At 43.4% G+C, this 18,895-nt stretch overlaps 2 protein-coding genes across 3 annotated transcripts; one reads left to right on the top strand and one right to left on the bottom strand.

Moving 5' to 3' along the window:
• Nucleotides 1-4,367: 4,367 nt before the first annotated feature.
• Nucleotides 4,368-12,305, top strand: LOC125745606 (uncharacterized). Of its 2 annotated transcripts, XM_049018610.1 has the most exons (5): nucleotides 4,368-4,498; nucleotides 5,241-5,327; nucleotides 10,123-10,191; nucleotides 10,766-10,844; nucleotides 10,993-12,305. In XM_049018610.1, exons 3-5 carry the CDS (start codon nucleotides 10,139-10,141, stop codon nucleotides 11,755-11,757), a joined length of 897 nt encoding a protein of 298 aa, XP_048874567.1. In that variant the 5' UTR covers nucleotides 4,368-4,498; nucleotides 5,241-5,327; nucleotides 10,123-10,138; the 3' UTR covers nucleotides 11,758-12,305. The 2 variants fall into 2 exon arrangements, with proteins under 2 accessions (XP_048874567.1, XP_048874566.1); XM_049018609.1 differs by lacking the exon at nucleotides 5,241-5,327 and having other exon boundaries at nucleotides 4,414-4,498.
• Nucleotides 12,306-14,319: 2,014 nt separating this feature from the next.
• spp1 (secreted phosphoprotein 1) lies at nucleotides 14,320-18,116 on the bottom strand. The gene is made up of 8 exons (XM_049018611.1): nucleotides 18,001-18,116; nucleotides 16,322-16,391; nucleotides 16,061-16,102; nucleotides 15,869-15,952; nucleotides 15,741-15,791; nucleotides 15,618-15,656; nucleotides 15,113-15,397; nucleotides 14,320-14,976 (listed from the first exon to the last, which is right to left on the bottom strand). Exons 2-8 carry the CDS (start codon nucleotides 16,373-16,375, stop codon nucleotides 14,656-14,658), a joined length of 876 nt encoding a protein of 291 aa, XP_048874568.1. The 5' UTR covers nucleotides 16,376-16,391; nucleotides 18,001-18,116; the 3' UTR covers nucleotides 14,320-14,655.
• Nucleotides 18,117-18,895: the final 779 nt, after the last annotated feature.

Below are 18,895 nucleotides of genomic sequence, written 5' to 3'. Positions count from 1 at the left end.
TCCCCTCCTTGTGATTATCGCGTCAGAGACATTATAAGGATGTAATTAAGTGCTGTAAAACTCCGCCTGTGAGTTAAGAGCCTTTAAATAATAACCAGTCATGGAATCTTTGCTGTGCATCTCTGCCCTTTGAGCAGATCGAGAATTTCGGTTTCACAACGCAGTTAAAAGGAAACAGGCAATCAGCTTCATCTTTTTTTCTCAGCAGATAGTCATTTAGTGACGATTAAATGCCATTCAGATGTACGGAGAGTAGAGTTATTTCTAACTGAGAGCAGAGTTATTTATTTATTGTTAGTTAGTTATTTATTTCTCGAGAAATGGTATATCTGCTTGGATAATGTTTGGCATGCAGATTAATTAACTTGTATTTGTAAATACTTGACCTTTGACCTGCATTTCCTTCCCTAGTTTGCTTTCATCCTCTTCTTACCTGCCTCTGGAGGGGCATTCCAGTTGACAGTATTTCGAGGGAGAGGAACAAGTGTCCTAGATTCAGTTCCCGAATCTTCAAGAACCCCAGACTTTTTAAAATCATTTCCCAGAGGGAAACATCCTGGCTGGTACCAAGGCACAAAGATCTATTGTCTGTAACCAAATCCGCAATCTATTGTTTCAGAAGCGTAAAATGATGGAAGTTTTTCACCTACACTTACTCCTAAACTAGACTTCAACTCATGCGCCAGTGACTATGGTACAAATACCACCCTTCTCTGTGTTTAACAACACTAATCCATTGCCTAAGATGCGACATCTGCTGAGGTATTTTTAAGTCTTTCTGACAAAGAATCCACTGTTGTTTTTTGAAACAGACAAAGATGCGTTCAGAACCATTGTGGACATGCCAGCTGAGGACTATGTGAATGCCCGATTCTGCTAAATGTTACAAGCACTGTATTTAGTAACATTCCTAATTGTCCGTCACTGTGCTAATAACACACTCTGCTGGCAAATGTCACACATAAACACCCTCCAGCTTAGGTAATTGCCCTCCATCTTTCTGAATGATAATTAATAGGTTGCCAGGGATGTGCTCATTTCCATGGGGTGAGTTTATTGGTCAGTCTCTCCCAGGCCAAACTCCATCCTGCTTCCATGCTTAAGTTGATGTTGCTGTTGATGAAGAATGATTAAAACAAATGGGTGAGCGAACAAAATTACAAGAACACATATTACAACTAACTTGGACAGTAATTTTCAGAATATATTTTAGAGGAGGGGTCACCAACCTATTTGAAACTGAGGGCTACTTCACAGGTACTGAGCCATACGAATGGCTACCAGTTTGAAATGCCCCCCTAAGCGTCATGTATAATAAACATGTCAAATCTATATAAATGCAAATGTGATCAAAGAAGAATAGCAACAGGATAAAATTACATTTTAGACGCTGCTCACTGGTGAGTTGTGCTATTTTTAGAACAGGTCCGCGGGCGACTCATGTGGTCCTTGGGGGCGTCCTGGTGACATCATGTTGGTGACCTCTGTCTTAGAGGTTAAAACTGAAAAGTTAAGAATGGTAACCCAGGAGTTTTTTCCACCTCAAAACACCAGTCCCTCCAGTGCGTCAGCAAAGCAGCAGAGAAGGTTGACAAGGCCACACTGCATCTACGATGACCACTGCATCCCGAGGGCTGCCAGATTGGGCAGAGATCAGTTTGCACTCCTCTCACAACCTCTTTGCCCCACTGGAGGTTCTGCCTCAAAGCCAGGACAGGGGGGCTTAAGAACAGTTTTTTCTTCCGAGGCTGTTTTTGCTGTGGAATGGTCTCCCCCCCTAACAATCTAAGAATCTCCTAAAAGGACTCCCTCTCTCTTTCTCTGCACTGGAATCGTAACTGTAACTAACAAAAATCGATACTGCACATTCAATACTGTAACCTTAATCTATTATTACTGTAAACATTCTGTCCCAAACAACTCATGCCCCTTTGCACAATTGTATATATTGTTAACCTGTATTTTGATTATATTTCTCAATGTCTTATGTGCCTGTCTCAATACGTATGTCGTGTTGAAATTGTCTTTCATATTGACATTTATACTAGATTTATCGCTGTTTTTTTTTGCAGTACGACAAACGAGATTGTGATTTCATCTCAACGTATGATCAGGCTGCTTAAGGTGACAATAAAGATACTATGAGTTTCGACGTCGATGTCGCACAATCCAGAGAAACAATGTCAACATTTGCGTCTCTCCATACAAAAGGATAATAAGCTAACAACCCACTAGCATCAGTTTCCTTAAAGAGGAACCTGATGTATTGTGCCTAGCTTGTCTTTAACCTCTAAGGAGTTTATACAGATATGCAGTTTTTTGCATTTCTTTATATGGACACTAGGGGGCAGTTGTCACTCAGTTTAAAACCCTGGAAAGAAATTTATTTTATTCAGTGTAATTTAATAATTACATTCTCTTGTGAACTAACTGTATAACTGTATGTTCCCGTATTACACCTTCCAGGAAATTAGCATTCAGACACGTGGAAGCGTGCAGAAAAATGACCAGATTTGCATCGTCAGCAACATTAATGCTTAATAGCTGACGTGTGTAACACATGCTGCAGGAAAATCAATGGCTAAAATAGCAGGTTCAACGGATGGCAACTTGAGTCAATTCTACAATGCAATAACACAGACATTCAGTGCACAATATAGAGACATAACAGCCCTCGAGCTATTTGGAACCTTTCTAGCCCATTCCGGAGATGGATTTGGGGCAGGGGGCAGCGGGTGGCTCAGTGGGCTATGCCTCTGTGCATGTGGTCAGAAGGTTGCCAGTTTGAGCCCAGCCTCAGCTCATCTGCAGGTCCTTGAGCAAGGCCCTTAACCCCCACCTCCCTAGGTGCTGCTATGGGGGTGGGCTGCCCTTTACAGCCAGCTTACTGTCAGCTACAGAGAGCAAATTGGGGGGAGGCATTAAGAGAATTTCCTTATGGGGGGATTAATGAAGTATCAATCACACCCCCCCCCCCCCTGGATGTCAGTGCTCAGATAATTGTAACCCACTGGTGTACTGTATGCAGTGCCTCTTGTGAGGTCAGCCTCTAACTGAGGATGTTTCTTTAAGGCAATAGAAGAAGCAGTGCCTCACATAAAGTAAAGAAACATAACATTCATATACTGCAACCTAAAATATCTTTTTAATGCCAGCGTATCATCACATCGACCATCTCCATGTAACACCACCCTAAGGTTAATGAAAAAGAGCTTCAGCGAAACAAATCGATTTTCCGACTCACTGAAGCAACGGAGTCCAGCTGCAAAGCTCCACAGCTTCGCAATTTGCAGTTGCGCTGGAGGAACCAATTGGATTATGTATTTAGGTCATATGATTTAGAACTGTGCCCGATTTCAGAGCTCCACTGAAAAACCCATCCGATTATGCATTTATGTCTAATGAATTTATCTAACGTGATTTGAGCAAGGTTGAGCATATTTGAAAAAAGTGTTTTGACTGTTCAACAAATAATGAGCAGCATTGAAAACAAGATGAAAAAAAATAAGCAGTTTCAAAGTTAGCCTCTTTTCAAAACCTTGTAAATCCTGTGGTATTATACCAGAAAAATTTTCACTTAATGCAAATGCAACCTAATCTTTTCATAAGGTTTTCACTGTATTTGTCGTTGTGTCTAGTTCTGTATTGTTCATCGTAACATTAATGACGTAGTTCCCAAAAAATATCATCTGCATACATTATATTTCTTTCAGAACGAAAATTGTATGATTAAAAACAAAATACTTCTGGCAGCTCATTTTGACAGCAAATTTTGAAATTTCAGCATGAACTTTATGTCAATGACATTATTTCATGTGTGCTGTGACAGTCATAGTTAAAACTTGAGTAGCTCGTCAATGGAGAGAGCCATGCGATATTGCTGGACCCCATCTCACTACTTTTTTGGTCATACACGTGGGGAAGTGACATAAATTTTGTAATCAGGGGCTGGTTGCAGACGGCTGTAGCTGGTGCATCTAGCCCAGATTTTTTTGTTTAGCGGAAACAACTTCGCATGTGCAAGATAATTAAATAGGTATTTCCAGTAGGTGGCAGTGCTGATTTTCACAGTTCAGTGGATAACAACGAAAGAGCAGAGGAAGAATAGTTATTGCTGTTATTGTAGTTATGGTGAGGAGTGTCGGCGGTACCCGCATATCTGAATTTTCACGCTGTCCATACATTATACCGAGGCATTTTTAAATCTTGGAGATAGAATTTGCGATAAGGATTATAAAACATCACATTATGCCATATTACCATAATACGAAGCGTACACTGCTAGCTTTAAAACCGTTCATGAAAATTTCCCTGTTAGACTGCACTGCTGGTATTTGTGCTTGTTGCAGTACACCTGCCCTCTCCTGCTCCGGTGGAATATCACTGCTGTATACATGCACCGTCCTTGACCCACATCCGCATCCGCAGCCAAAAGTAGTATGAACACAAGCTGCCGCACGGACGACCCCGTCCGCAGCCCGAAGGTGCACGCGGAAAGGTGAAGTATCAAATGGCCTTACGCAAATAGACTTAAATAAATTCAACATCACTTTCTATTTAGTATGTGATTGAGTAATTGTAGAATATGATGCATTTTAAAACTCACCCAGTGAAGCATTGTTTCTCCTAGACGTTCCAATTATACGCACTCTCGACCGAAAAATTACCGACACATTTACCCATTCCGAATTGAACTATAACACAACTCAATCATTCACCAACATTCCTTGTTGGTTTGTGAAAAAAGTATTGATTTACTCATGATATTAGGGCTGTACTGGTAATTTTTAATTTGAATTCTTAAAACTACTGCACAAGGATGACCTCATTCATGGGCAAACAAGATTTTTCTCAGATTTTATTCAGGCTGCAGTGGTACATGTATTCATCATGTACCATTTGTACCTCATTTTCAGTTCGGCAACCACAGTGAAAAAAAAAGAATACAAGAATACAGGGCGTAGCTCAGGCAGAACCTAAACTCAGAAGTAGATGTTCAACACAGAAAACATTATGCTAATTGTGGCTGGGAGTTTGTTATAGCTGATGGCTACACTCAGTTGGTCACAGTCAGTTGGTTACACTCAGTCATGATTAGCAGTTTGAGAAAATGTCGGTTTCCCAATAAATCACAACAGCACAAGAGTGAGTAGGCCTAGTTGAAAAGACTGTGACCGTGTCTGTTGTCTCTGTTATACTGAGCTATACTGTTATACTATACTTATGATTCACTCCCCTAGATCGCATCAAATATGGTTTATTTAACAGAACAGAACACAAAGGGAGAACCGGGAAACAAAGGAACCACAAGGGGTCAAAACAAGCAGGTAAAAACAAGAACTAACAATAATTAACCACAAAGAAAACTACCAGTAAAAATACAACTAAGAAAACATGAGGAGATCAAGAAAGAACAGAACACGAAAAACACAGACGCTAACACATTATAGCAACCGCAATGACTACAGAACAAAAGCAGGCACGTAAATACACTGATAATAAGACTAGACAAGGCACAGGTGACAAACGTAATCAGTTGCTAAGGACACCGGGCAACAGGGAACAAGTGGGGGTAATAAATCAACAGATACAGAAAAGGTCCAAACAACAAGGGAAAGTGAAACAAAATCAAACAAAAAGGGATCAGGGAACAAAAAACAAGGAACTGTAACTGAAATACAGTTGTGATTAAGTTCATTTTCATGACAAAGACCGACTTTGCATTGAATTGCAATTCACCTGATCACTCTTCATAACATTCTGGAGTATATGCAAATTGCCATCCTAAAAACCGAGGCAGCAGACTTTGTGAAAACCAATACTTGTGTCATTCTCAAAACTTTTGGCAACGACTGTACACAAACACATGATAAACCATACAGTGGCCCAGGGAGCAAGACAACACGCTAGGGTAACACCAGACGGGATGGCCAGTGAAAATTACTGGCCAAACGGGGAAAAGACACATGGCACAGGGACAGATGGGCACCGATCCTTACAGTTAGCATTTTTAGTTTAACCTAAACTGTCATTAAACTGAGAAATGAAGCTTGAAGAATGACTACTGATGAAAGCACTGCGTGTTTTAGGGCCATCATTATCCTGCTGTGATTACAAGACGTTGTAATACTGTATGTCTGCCAGTATGGAATCCAAATAAAATACTGTGTAAAGACTGTGTCCCAGTCCAGGTCTAAAGAGGTAGGAGGAATCCGCTTTCTTATTTGCAAACTCTTGTCAAGAAAATGGGCTCCAGTTTTCTCAGGGTCATCTGTTGCTAGTACAGCCCTAAATTTTTCTAGAGGGGGATCTGCCCTCTGAGCTGCGAGCATATCTGCTCTATTAACACAAAAACCCAAATCAGGAATACCTGTAGTACCAGAATCAGTTAAAAGTTGGTCCCTCTCATCATGAGTGCAAGGGAGTGCAAGGGAATTAGGGGTTTCATTAAGCCCAACATCCCTATATTTACAAACTTGAGCGTTTGTAATTGCGAATGTTGAAAAAACAGAAGGAAATCATTTCTGTAATATTTCGCTGTCCACCGTCTCTTGGTTCCGGTATAACTTCCAAAATGGGAAGTACCTTGCCACCTACTAAATCATTTCCTAGAATGAGTGTCACCCCTTTGGTTGGCAAATGAGAATGAATACCAGCCCATACCTTTCCAGAAACCAAATCAGACAGCAGATAAAGTATAAAATGGACCCTTACGTACCGTAACCCGATGCCTTGAAGACCTCAGATTCACAGTTTGTTTAGTTGGACAGCTGCAGAAGACCTTCAAGCAAAAAAGATTGAGCTGCTCCAGTATCACTTAAGATGGTACCTGGTTGCTTATTGTGCATGCCATCAGAACCCGATTCAAACACTTGTTAAATGAAAGGCTTAAAATCAGCATCACAATTGACAAATAGACTGATTTAAAGCCACATCTTTTTAATGTCTTTTCAAGGCAGGACAGTCCGCAATAAGATGAACAGCTTGGTGGCAATTAAAACATTCACGAATCTTCCACTCATTGAAATGAGTCCATCCATCCATCCATTTTCCAAACCGCTTATCCTACTGGGTATTGAAATGAGTCATAATAAATTTTTGAGCACTGACCAACCCAATTTAAAGACCTTTAAGGTCCTGATTAACCAAGGGGAGTTGGGTGGTATCACAGATCGTCAAAACAGGTAACACCATCTTATGGGTTAAAACATATCCATCTGCTGTGACTGTGGCATCAGCAAGACAAGCAAATTTCTGGTCATTCAAATATATAAGATGTTTCTCTGGCAAGCAGCTTTTAAAATCTTCAAGTAGTATTAATTCTCTAAGTTGTTCAAATAATTTTACCGTCTTTACACCATTTGTCAAATAAAACACCTTTACAGTATCTCAAGCAAATACCGGTTGGATTGGCTGTTTTTTCATGGCCTTCTAAAATTCTGACAGTATGCTTTGCAAATTCTTAGCTTGCAACACTGCCGGTTTGCATCGCAATAACAAAGGCCAAACATTTCTCAGCCAACGCAAAGATGTAGCAATGCGTTTCAACTCTGAAAAATAGGAATCCACTTCAGTTTCTTGAAATTGAGGCACTAGTTTAATTAATCTGCTTATATCAAACCCCAGAGAGTTTCTAGACAGGATGGGCATGGGGATGTGAGACGTGGGCTCCTGCCGGTCATATCTCACCTCCTTCTGTTGCTATTGCAATTTGATGGCCTTTTCAGCCTCATTTTCAAGAGTACGAACCTGCTATTCACTTGAGCTCCAGTTTTTGCAGTTCTTTCAGCCATGCACAGAGATGTTGTCCCAGCCTTGGCCACCGCCCCATCCTTTGGTGCAAAGCAGACTTAATTTCCAATTTCCTGACATGCCGATCAAGTGAGATGCTGAAGAAATCAGCGAGTAGCAGCAGATTCACTTTGTGACACTGGTCCAATCGCTCTGAAATCAGAGCAGTAACGATTTGCTCTAGGCTAAACATTTTTCCCCGCACACCCAACACTCCTCTCACACATACTGTATGTAAAAACAGCCAAGCAAACCAGCAGCCACCCTACAGGGGCGAGACCCCAGCTACGGCGGTGCAATCAACTAAAACAAGACAATGATATGGACAAAATGCACTTTTCTTCATTGATGCTCTAAGCAAGTAAAATTTACTTGCAGACAACTTTTCAATTATTTCTTGAAATTAAATTCGCGAAACCGTCCTTTTATGTTTCCTGAAACATAAACAAAGTAGCTTTGCCAGCGTGAACAATTCTTAAATATTTACAGATTACTTGAGCCAGTTTGTCTCTATCTTTTGAAAAGTACAGAAAGCGAAAATAAAAAGAGCAGGAAGCCAGAGTCTGCTTGAAGCCCAGCAGGAGCCGAATAACATACTATGAGCGATGCGTTGAAAATGGAATAATATATAAATGAAACACACCATTTAACAGGGTAATACAGATGGATAATAAAAGAAATTAACAAAAGAAAATGAGGTAACAAGGTCATGAAATATTAGGTGAGTGACGTAAACTCGTAAGAATAGACAGAACAGCGTCGTACTGTCTTCAGTTCTGCTACTCAGGTGTGACGCTCAGCAGGACATTAGCGGCATCTCCATGCTGTGTACTGAGAGATTGAGTCAGAGTTTCCAGGTGCCATGTCCCAGGCTTTGGTTGGCTGGTGGCCACAACGGTGCTGCTGGACATGTAACAGCACAACAGTCCCCCCCTTGATAATCCTCTTCAGTCCCCTTCAATCCCCTTCAACGTACCAAACAAAATTCTCCAATTTTCCCTTAGACAAATTCCAAGGAGGCCATCGCACTAGAAAATACGTGTGAGGACCTCGGAAACACCATCTGCACCACTATTGTGTAAATTGCACCAGCCAGTTCTTGTGGCTGCATGACTCTTCACCACTGAAGCAGCCGGCTAGAGTCTGTTTAACATCAGCTGCCATTCCGCATTAAGCACAAGAACACACATGTTCGTTTGTGTAAACTTTTCCAAATTCCACACAGCTTATGCCAGAATGAACATACTGTAGTATACAAACACTTTCAGTCAGGAATGATGTATTTTGCCCAGCAAACATTTTCTTCTTAAGTGATTTTTCTGCCCAGATGTGCAAGTGGATAATTTACTGGAGCAATTTAAATACTGCCTTTAACAGAAATATCCCTCTTAGTTTTAAATTATATTATCAAGTATTCAAGTTGCATGTGTATCTTAATCTTCTTCCTGCCAAGGAAGACACACACACACACACACACACATACACTGCCCGGCCACACAAAAAAGCCGCCATTAGAATTTTTCGTTGGATCACCTTTAGCTTTGATTATGGCAGACATCTGTCATGCCGCTGTTTCCACAGGCTTATGAAACATCTCACCCTTCATTTTCATCCAGATTTGCATTCATTTCTCACCGAGATCCTGCATTGACAAGTGAGTTGAACCTCCATAAAACCTCTTTCAACACATCCCAAAGACCTTCAATGAGGTTAAGGTCACAACTCTGTGGTGACCAAGTCATATGTGAAAATAATTCCTCATGCCCCCTGAACCACTCTTTGACAGTTCGAACCCAATGAATCTTGGCATTCTAGTCTTGGAATATGTCCATGCAAACAGGGAAGAAAACAACCCATTCATGATGGATGGAGGTGTAAGCTGGCCAGTAGATATATATATATATATATATATATCTGATTTGTTTTGGCTTTTTGGTAAAAGTTATTTTTTTCTGGCATGTTAAAGTAATATGTAATGTAGGACTGAAATACATTTTTGTTTCTGAAGGTTGTGATATTGAATTACTGTGAACATCACACGTGATTGTAAAGTGGCTTAAATGTCATGGTGAATTTGTTGTACCTTTTACCTTTTTTTTTACCTTTACATTGTACCTTCTGGTGGTGCGAGACCCTGTGGCCCATGCCAATGCCTCTTGCTCTGTATTTGTCCTCGGCGGTGTGGTAATCATGTGAGAAGTTAGTCACACAGTGATGAGAAAAACATAAAGTTGCTCAAGAACCACAAGCGTTCAGCCCACAAAAAGCTAATCAGTCATTGCCATTAACGTCTGTCTGGTGATTAACTCTTCCGCTGTTACTCACTGACAGGGAGTATATTAGTGGGATGTCGGGCTCCTCAGATTGCCAGAAGAACAGCGTGAGTCTGCTGCGGCTAAGGTAATGCTTTCAAATTATACGCCTGCCATGGTTTTGTTACAGGAAGTTGTTCTAAAAATATGACATTTCCCCCCCTGAGCTAAATATAAATGTATGGGTGTATGGTTTTCTGTTCAAGCCTATAGTCTAAATTTTAAATCTGTGGGTTTTTTTCCACACTATGAATGTCTGTGCATATCCAACAAAAGTCGTGGTAATGTTACATATAGACACACGCAACTTTCATTGTGTTCACGGTGTCATGCCCAGCTCGTACGATCCTTGTGTGTGCCACGCCCCCCTGATTATCCACATGTGCTTCCCTGATTGTACCCAGCTGTACCCTGTTGTCTTGTCTATTTCAGTCCCCGTCTTGCCTCAGTTCATCGTCTGTCATTGATGTTAGTTGGCATCTGATGCTTCTTGCCCTTAGTCCTGTGATTAAACCCAGTTTACCCCTTATTCTACCTGACTGCCTGATGCCTGCCTGTCCGTGCGCCTTACCCGCTTTCAGCGATCATAACACATGGGTCTTATATACCCAAAGTAACTGTAAATAACAGTGATTCTCTCTCTCTCTCTGTGTGTTTTTAAGAACCCAGAATTGTGAAATGAAGATCTGGAAGATGATACTTTTTGCTATTATTATTGTGGCAACAGCATCCGCAAAGCCAGTAAGAATTATTTACAATTATGTTTCCTCTTAAATTTTTCATGGCTTGAAATATTTAATGTAATTATTGTATTTATACATGTATTGTTCTTTTAAATTAAGGCAGAAATTTTCAGCATTTTCAGGTTGCCTGTTTTTCTGGCCAACAGCTATATCAGGCTGGTAAAAGATCCAAATCATTTGAATCGTCGGATTCCAGGTATTTGCCAGCATCAAAAAAATCATCAAATCTTTCTCTGTCATCTGAATCGTCAGAGTCCTCGCAATTACTGGAATCATCAGAGTCATCAGAATCATCGTCAGAGTCGTCCAAGTCATCAGATTCAGATCAGAGTAGTGTCTCTGAGGAAAGCACGATGACATTAATTATTTCTTCAGGAACAGCGATGACTACTCCAGGGATCATCACAGAGACAATGACTCCGAGGATCAAAACTGAGATGACGACTCCGGGGATCAACACCGAGATGACGAGTCCGGGGATCAACACCGAGACGACGACTCCGGGGATCAACACCAAGATGACGACTCCGGGGATCAACACTGAGACGACGACTCCGGGGATCAACACCGAGACGACGACTCCGGTGATCAACACCGAGACGACGACTCCGGGGATCAACACCGAGACGACGACTCCGGGGATCAACACCGAGACGACGACTCCGGGGATCAACACCGAGACGACGACTCCGGGGATCAACACCGAGATGACGACTCCGGGGATCAAAACGGAGATGACGACTTCGGGGATCAACACCGAGATGACGACTCCGGGGATCAACACCGAGATGACGACTCCGGGGATAAACACTGAAATGACGACTCCGGGGATCAACACTGAGATGACAACTTCAAAGGCCATTGGAGCAACTACAAGTCCTGTTTCTACAATCCGTAGAGGGGACAACTGAGAGTCACTCGGATGTGACGCTCATTATGCAAAAATAATGCTATTTGCTTCTGATTCTTCATTTACTTTCCCATTGGTTGTGCTTATTGTTGTCCTTAGATAGGTAGGCCTACATAACCTTCCTTCAGTGCCATTTTGAAGTGAGGAAGGGACCACTGCCTTTTTATACACATGTGAATTGACAGTTTTCCAGTTTTCGATATCTCTGTCTATCTTTTATCATATTGAGGGGTTTAGTTGTGATTTAGGGATAAAACTGTCAATGTGGAGAACTCTCTGCTCCTTGGATGAACAGCATTATCATAATAAAACAAAAAATTAATAATGACAGATTATAATAGTATAAATAACTTGTTTTGATGTTGTAATATGTTATTTATTTTAATAATGTTATCATTTTTTTGATTGTGGTAACTTTAACAGGGAGAATAGCATGAACAAAGATTTTAAATAGAATTTAATGGTTCCGCTTTTCAATATGACCCCTTTTATGCCTCTTATATGTAGTATAATATAGTACCTTGTTAATAAAAAAAAAACCTGCTGTAACCCGTTTGTAATCCTCTATTAATGATTTTAAAAGTGTTACAACCTAATTAATAACCGGATTATAAACCATTTATAAACCCTTTATAACCCTTCATTTCTATACTGAATATACAAACTAAAACATTTTTTTTCTGTTGGTACTGCAGCATACTTGTATATGTGATTAATCACCAAGGTGTGCGAGGTCTTCTGTGCTGGCACCATAAAGGACACACTGATTTTGACAGCCAGTTTAACTTCTGTAGCCTTATTAAGGGTTGGGGAACGGTACCAACACAATACATTCAGAGGGGACGTGATTAGCAGTTTCCCACAGTAACTGCACTGGATTTAAATCCCTGGTATTTTTCCACTGGGAGTTTTTGTCTGGTTTTGAATCCGGGAAGAACAGATGCATTTCGTAGCCGTCAGTGCAATTCTGCGGCTTTTTTGAAAGAAGAAGATTAACCAGAGGGTCCTTAGAGACGTCTGGATAAACAGAGTAATCCAAATCCCTGAAATCCCAGGATAAGAAGAAATGTGGTACTCACACACATTTTATTTTGCATAGGGTACATTTAATATACTTTATTTAAAAATTTGTTTTATTTGTAAAAACAACCAACAATCTGTTTAGGAAATACAGGGATTTGTACAGTAAAGCCCAATCTATCAGACATCAAAAAATGAAATCAGTTTGGGTACAATTTCCCGTTTTTCTCAGCTCCCTTCGGGTTTCTGTGCAGCGCTTTCGGAAGATGTTTGTCATTTTACATTTAAAGAGAGAGAGTGACAGCAATACAATATTATGTCCACTAGAGGGCCCACAATCTGGCATCTGGATGGGTTGACATCATACACCTGTGGTCAGATGCTTGTCTTATTTCCATTGCCATCTAATGGGAACCACCAAGGGCTGGTCTCTTGTTAGTTTTTCTGATTTCTGGGAAGGGAATATGAATCAAACTGGAAGTGATTAGGAGAAGGGTGAGTGTAAGAGGCTTTTTAAAAGGAGCTTCTTCTTCTGTGTTGTGCAGAATCATAGTGTGATCCCTGGTGGGCCCACTGGATTCTTGTGTATTTTTAAACAGCAAAACCGCAGTGAGGGGCACCACGGCGGGGTGCTTTGGTGTGTTTTTGGCCTGGTCCAATCACACGCAGACCAGCTGCCACACCCACACACGGCAGAAGCCCTGCGGAAGCTCATTAGCGCTAAGCCTCAGAGAGTGGATGGGGAGGGCAGCGGATGGGGCGGTGCTAGTGAAGTTCATGCACCAGCAACTGAGGGGGCGGTGCAGTAAAAACGCGAAGGTGCAGCTGTACAAATGGCCAACAGCAGAAGTGACACTGGGTTTCCGGTAAAAATGGCGCTGGGCTGAGACACACAAACTAACAAAATAAGGGAACATAGAGATCTGCCAGTGTTTACATGGCACACTCTTCAGGGACAATGCAGGGTATGGCATGACACGAACTTCAAAGCATGCCCACAAGCGTACCCCAGTCATTACACAGCGATCCATCGGATATAAATAATGCTGGACAAATATAATTACTGTGAAAAGGGCTCCAAGTTTGGCTGGGAGTGGTTTGGTCTGTACAACGTGAACCAGAAGCAGAGGAGTGGAAGGTGAGGACCTCCAGATGGCTTCCTGCTATGAAGCGTTTGCTCCCAAACTAATAGCCGATTTTAATATAAAACACTACTTGGGAAAAAATTAAGAGCTGCTTTTAAAGAATGCACCTGACATAGCTTAGAATGATAGACAAGTTGTCCTAACCCCCCCCCCCCCCCCCTTTAAATGGCGCGGCTCATTTATGACTAATGCCCAACCCAAGGGTACAACAGCATCTCCCCCTCTGTGACTTCCTGTTTTTCTAACTGCTGCGTGGTCTGGTACTTCTGCCCATGCATTTCATTATGGCCGTTATATCATGCCTGAGTGGTGTGTGGTGAGCATTCGCCTCACCGGTGGATGCTGCTACCACACAAGGGTTGCGGACTTTGGGCGTAAACAGACAAAAGGACCCAAGGTTTGTGATGTTATTGTCCGTCTCAAAAAGGACATTTATTTAGAAATAATCAAACATGATACAAAGCAGTATAAAATATTTTCAACAAAATAACCACTTAACATAATTCATTGTGCAACCAACGAGGACCGGGCGTCCCTGAGAGAGGAGCGCTTCTAACAGCTACTGCAGCAACAGGGCCTACGAAGCCGCTTCTGCTACTGCGTCTGTGTTGTTTTCTAGTGGTGGAGACATGCAGGTAGAGGGCCCCCAGGTGGCGCTGTGGGTACACTCGTGTTCTTCACTGTTAATTGCACCTGGGGGCTCAGGGTTAGACGCTGTAGGTATGGGAGGAAGGTTATTTGGCAGTGATGAGCTCAGGCGCCGCGCTGTGGTCCTCTGTCGAGTCGCTCTCCTGGCTCTCGGAGCTCTGCGAGGAGTCGCCGTCAGCGGCCCCGGGTGTAGCTGTGGCTTCTTCGCTGCTCTGACTGCTCTCAGAGCCATCGGCAGCACTGGTGCTGTCGCTGCTGGTGTTCGCCGCCTCCTCTGTCTCGTCGGTGCTCTCTGTCCCCTGGCTGGCCGCCGGGCCCTGACGCTCACTGGAGGGGTCGAGACCCTGGGAATCCATCTCTGGGGTGCTGGTGTCCTCCTCAGCGGGGTCCTCATAAACCTGGACTGCCTGCAGGGATGAAAATCTGAGAATGTACCGTCGCTCAACGGCACCGCCTACTGCGATGTCGGCTCCGCAGATGCCGAGGCTTAAGGCAGAAGCTAACAGGAATGAAGCTACATGGAGAGTAAAAGTGTGCACACACCTTGTATACTTTCAAGGTCTTCTCAATGTCGTTCCTGTCCTTTTCGGTATAGACAGAAGACTTCTTGTTCACCAGGTTGGAGTTCTCATCCATTTTGTTAGCACTGTAGGACTTGTAGGAAGATGGGTCCTGCTCTACCTTGTTGCTCTCCATGAACATGCTGGATTTGTAGTCGCTGGGGTAGCCCAGGCTGTCCCCTCTCCCGTTGAAGGGGGGCAATGTCCATGCCGCCAGGGTTGGGGCCACGGAGGTGACCTCCGTGGTCTCATCACTCTCACTGGTGTCCTGTGGAGACAGCAGTTTCAGTGCAGGCTCTCTCTTTTTCCAGTGACACTAGCGACTGGTTCATAGGTAGCTACAATTGGCTATCTGAGGTGTGTCAGTCTGCGCTGTGGAAAGGCAGCAGAGGGTAGCGATGTGCGTCACAGCAGCAGATGCAATAAACGGGCCCATTGTTTCTGACACGCTACAGCAGTGTCCCGTCACGCCGCTGTGTGTGACTCACGTCATCATCATCGCTGTCATCTGACGCTGTGTCGGACTCCTGAAAGACAAGGAGGAGGCGGTGAGCGTCGAGGTGGATGGGATCTCCTTCAGAACCCAGACGCAGAAGAGGGGGGAGTGGTACCTGGTTCTCATCGGAGCTGTCAGAGCTCTCATCAGATCCCGCCGTCACAGCCTGAAATGGAGAGTAAGATGAATGGAATTCACAATTGGACGGCTGTGGATGGTGTCTGCCCGGTGGAAGCCCCCTACCTGCTCAGGGGCTGTCTGAGAGAGATCCGCTGCGGCTTTCATCAGCGAGAGGGCTGGCTTTGCCTGCCCGCGAGCCGGCTTCACCTGGCCAAGAGGAGGACACAGAGGGAGGTGTTGCATTGTTCAATCGGCAATTAGCGAAATACAGCTTTGTTTGGGAGATTGGATGGTTCTGGGAAGAGAATCTCTCACCTGCTCCTCCGAGCTTTCTGAGCTGCTTGCAGATCTTTTCACCTTGAAGACGGACCCGGGGGGGTGGGGGGTGAGTTAGAAAAGTCATAAATAAGACAAAATACATGCCAGAATTCCTCCACTAGTCTTTACATGAACACGTCTCTGAATCAGTAATGATCTCACATCTCATTTGTTTAATTTCTAGTTCCTTATCCCCGTTGAAGATATTTATTACTTTATTAATTTCAAAGCACAATTATAAACTCTTTTGTTGCTTACGGGATGGCAGATGACTGTTGCTAGGAGAACAAGAAATATGACGGCAGTTTTCATTTTCTCTGACGTTATCCTAGAAAACAAAAGGTTTATGTTAAACACATTCTGTGTAGCATTTTAGCAGTGAAGAGGACATGACCCTAACCCTCCCATATGACCATTTCTTCCATAAGGGGGCTGGGTTGAGACCCTCCCCAGGGTTTGGTTATTTCCAGACAGGCGCTTAACTCATTTTCTGCTACGTATGTCTGTCAGGCTGCTGTTGTTGCTAAATTGCTGCTAAACAAAGTGTAGCATGAAAGGGACCATATTACCGGATTTGGTGGATGGAGGTATTTTGCACATACATTTTGCGGGTCCTACGGCTCTGTAGTTTAGCTGTAATTCTGTTTGTTATAAGGGTGAAATCAGCCCTGCATTTCATATCTATAAACGTAACATAATCAAACATAAACATCCATAAATATAATCTAACATACGTATAAATACATCCCAGGGAACAGTTTTGTCAGTAGAGCTTTTAAGTCATGGAATAGCTGTACTATAAATATAAAAGTATGTTCAGAAAACAGAAAAATTACATCTACAAGTAAAACAAGAAATGATAGGTACAGCTAAAGTGGGACATGGAATTAAACTGCTGCTTATTCTGATGCATAAGGTTCTGTTCTGGAAAAATTCCCAGCAGTGGAATTCCTCTGGAATCTCACTGCAAAGCTGCCCAGTCGAGCAGCAGTGTCAGACTGCAAAATCTGCACTGGATCTCCTTCAGCCACACCTGCCGGTCCGCAGAGTCCACATGTGTGGCACCTCCAGAGTCACACACACGTGCATCTGCGCCTGCAATGATCTCAGCCCATGGGCCATTTTGGGAGTTAAATGCATATGTTTCTGAGGGAAGTGCAAATCATCCCAGCCTTATTTTGGTAGCTCTGGAGTGACGCCCCCAGGCTGGAGGCCTCTCTGGGGACACGTTGCTCTGTTTGGGAAAAGGTTAAGTCAAGACATGCTTTGAAGTTTTGCCAGCCACCAGGTCATCTCCTTGCAGCCACTCTGCCACCTCAAGGGATCCTTCCCCCATCAGATTTAGAACAAAGTCATCCGAGCATTCACGGGTCGGGCCGAACCGTACCCCTCACACCTCACCGCCGCCACACCCGGGGACAGACTCAGCGAGAGGGTGTGGCACCTGGTGCCGCTATACCAAACACTGGGGTGAGTAAACACACATGATTTAGAGAACGTGTCCGCAGGGTTCTGCAGTGGGGCGGTTCTCGTGGGCATGCATTTGTTTACCAGTCTGACCAGACTCAGCCACTGTGCAAAGACACACCTGTACAACACGTACGCTGATGTTACTTTGCAAGGGACACCGGACTGAATCACACGGTAGTCAGGCACATAAAGCAACTTATTATTTATCCATCAGTCCATTCAGGTACTGGAGACATGCTTGTCTCCTGTACCTGAAATGTGATTACTACTCTCAAACTGTATTAATAATCCAAAAAGCAGGAGTCTCAATTACCAAAACAGCCCTCAGTCATTTTGCAATAGCCCCTGAATATTGTGCACTGGTTGCAGAATTCCAGTAGTGACACAGTACTGAATGATCATCTGCATTTTCCCCCTGTTATTATGACGGCCACGCTGGCTGCATCGTGAGAGAGATCACCTCTTACCTCTGGAGGTCTGCAGAGAATTGCTGAAGCTTCCTGCTGTTGGCAGAGTTGGCTTTCAAGGCTGCACGATGTGCTGTCGCGGATTCCTGGGGAGGACTGGCTGTCCTGTTCCGATGCTGCTTGGGGAGATGCTGCCAGTCAGCTTTTTAAACCCTGTTGCCCGGGGCAGCAGCCAATAGCAGCACAGGCCGTGATGTCATGAGGTTTACCGCTGCCCCACCTCTCTTCTCCCACTCTTCCTGTGGTTAGCAAAGCCAGTCAATGCAAACACTCACTAAAATGGCATAACGAGTGGGGGGGGCGGGGGGGGGGGGGGTCTGGAAGTTGTTATTGTTTCAATTCACCCTTATGTAATGCAAAGTGTGTGTGTGTGTGTGTGTGTGTGTGTGTCCTGTAGATTTGTTACTGTTTGACATGTTCATCATGTATCTTTATATTCCATAATTAAAAGTCTATCATGATTATCCATGTAACATCTTTCTAGCTCTGCAGTGGAACATTGCCACCCAGCTTCTCCAGACTGACTGGGGGGTCCCAGTCTCGTCTCCATGTTGGCAGCAGAGAAGCTAAGTGAACTGGCCCCGGGCGGCAGGGAGGAAACCAGTACTCCAGAAGAAATGGTGAAAGCATACCTTTCTTCCAGATAGTGCTGCTGTGCAATGTGGGAAATCTGTGGGAAGCTGAGACAGGATGTCTACTGTAGCCGTCCTGTGTGTCTGAGGCCATGACGTCAGCTGTCTCATGGAATGTTTTCGGCGGAGGTTGGAAGACAAATAACAGAATCGATTACCAAACAGGTGTGTATGAATTTCTGCGTGACTAAAATCCAGGAGACACTTTCAGCAATGAGCAAGATCCTTTCACCCATCCCAGATGCCACACTGGACAAGGACAT

Source organism: Brienomyrus brachyistius, chromosome 7 (assembly GCF_023856365.1).
Source record: "Brienomyrus brachyistius isolate T26 chromosome 7, BBRACH_0.4, whole genome shotgun sequence".
NCBI classification, from domain to species: domain Eukaryota; kingdom Metazoa; phylum Chordata; class Actinopteri; order Osteoglossiformes; family Mormyridae; genus Brienomyrus; species Brienomyrus brachyistius.
Note: the sequence above shows the minus strand (reverse complement) of the source record. Positions and strands in the feature narration are given on the sequence as shown.

Bases quoted from the DNA above. Each gene is read 5' to 3' on its own strand.
- LOC125745606 (XM_049018609.1), top strand. From the start codon at position 4,440: ATGAACACAAGCTGCCGCACGGACGACCCCGTCCGCAGCCCGAAGGTG. The intron at 4,499-10,122 runs GTGAAGTATCAA...ACTCACTGACAG, and splicing joins CCGAAGGTGCACGCGGAAAG to GGAGTATATTAGTGGGATGT. The intron at 10,845-10,992 runs GTAAGAATTATT...TCTGGCCAACAG, and splicing joins CAACAGCATCCGCAAAGCCA to CTATATCAGGCTGGTAAAAG.
- spp1 (XM_049018611.1), bottom strand. From the start codon at position 16,375: ATGAAAACTGCCGTCATATTTCTTGTTCTCCTAGCAACAGTCATCTGC. The intron at 15,792-15,868 runs GTAGGGGGCTTC...TCTCCATTTCAG, and splicing joins CTCAGACAGCCCCTGAGCAG to GCTGTGACGGCGGGATCTGA. The intron at 15,657-15,740 runs GTACCACTCCCC...CTTGTCTTTCAG, and splicing joins ACAGCTCCGATGAGAACCAG to GAGTCCGACACAGCGTCAGA.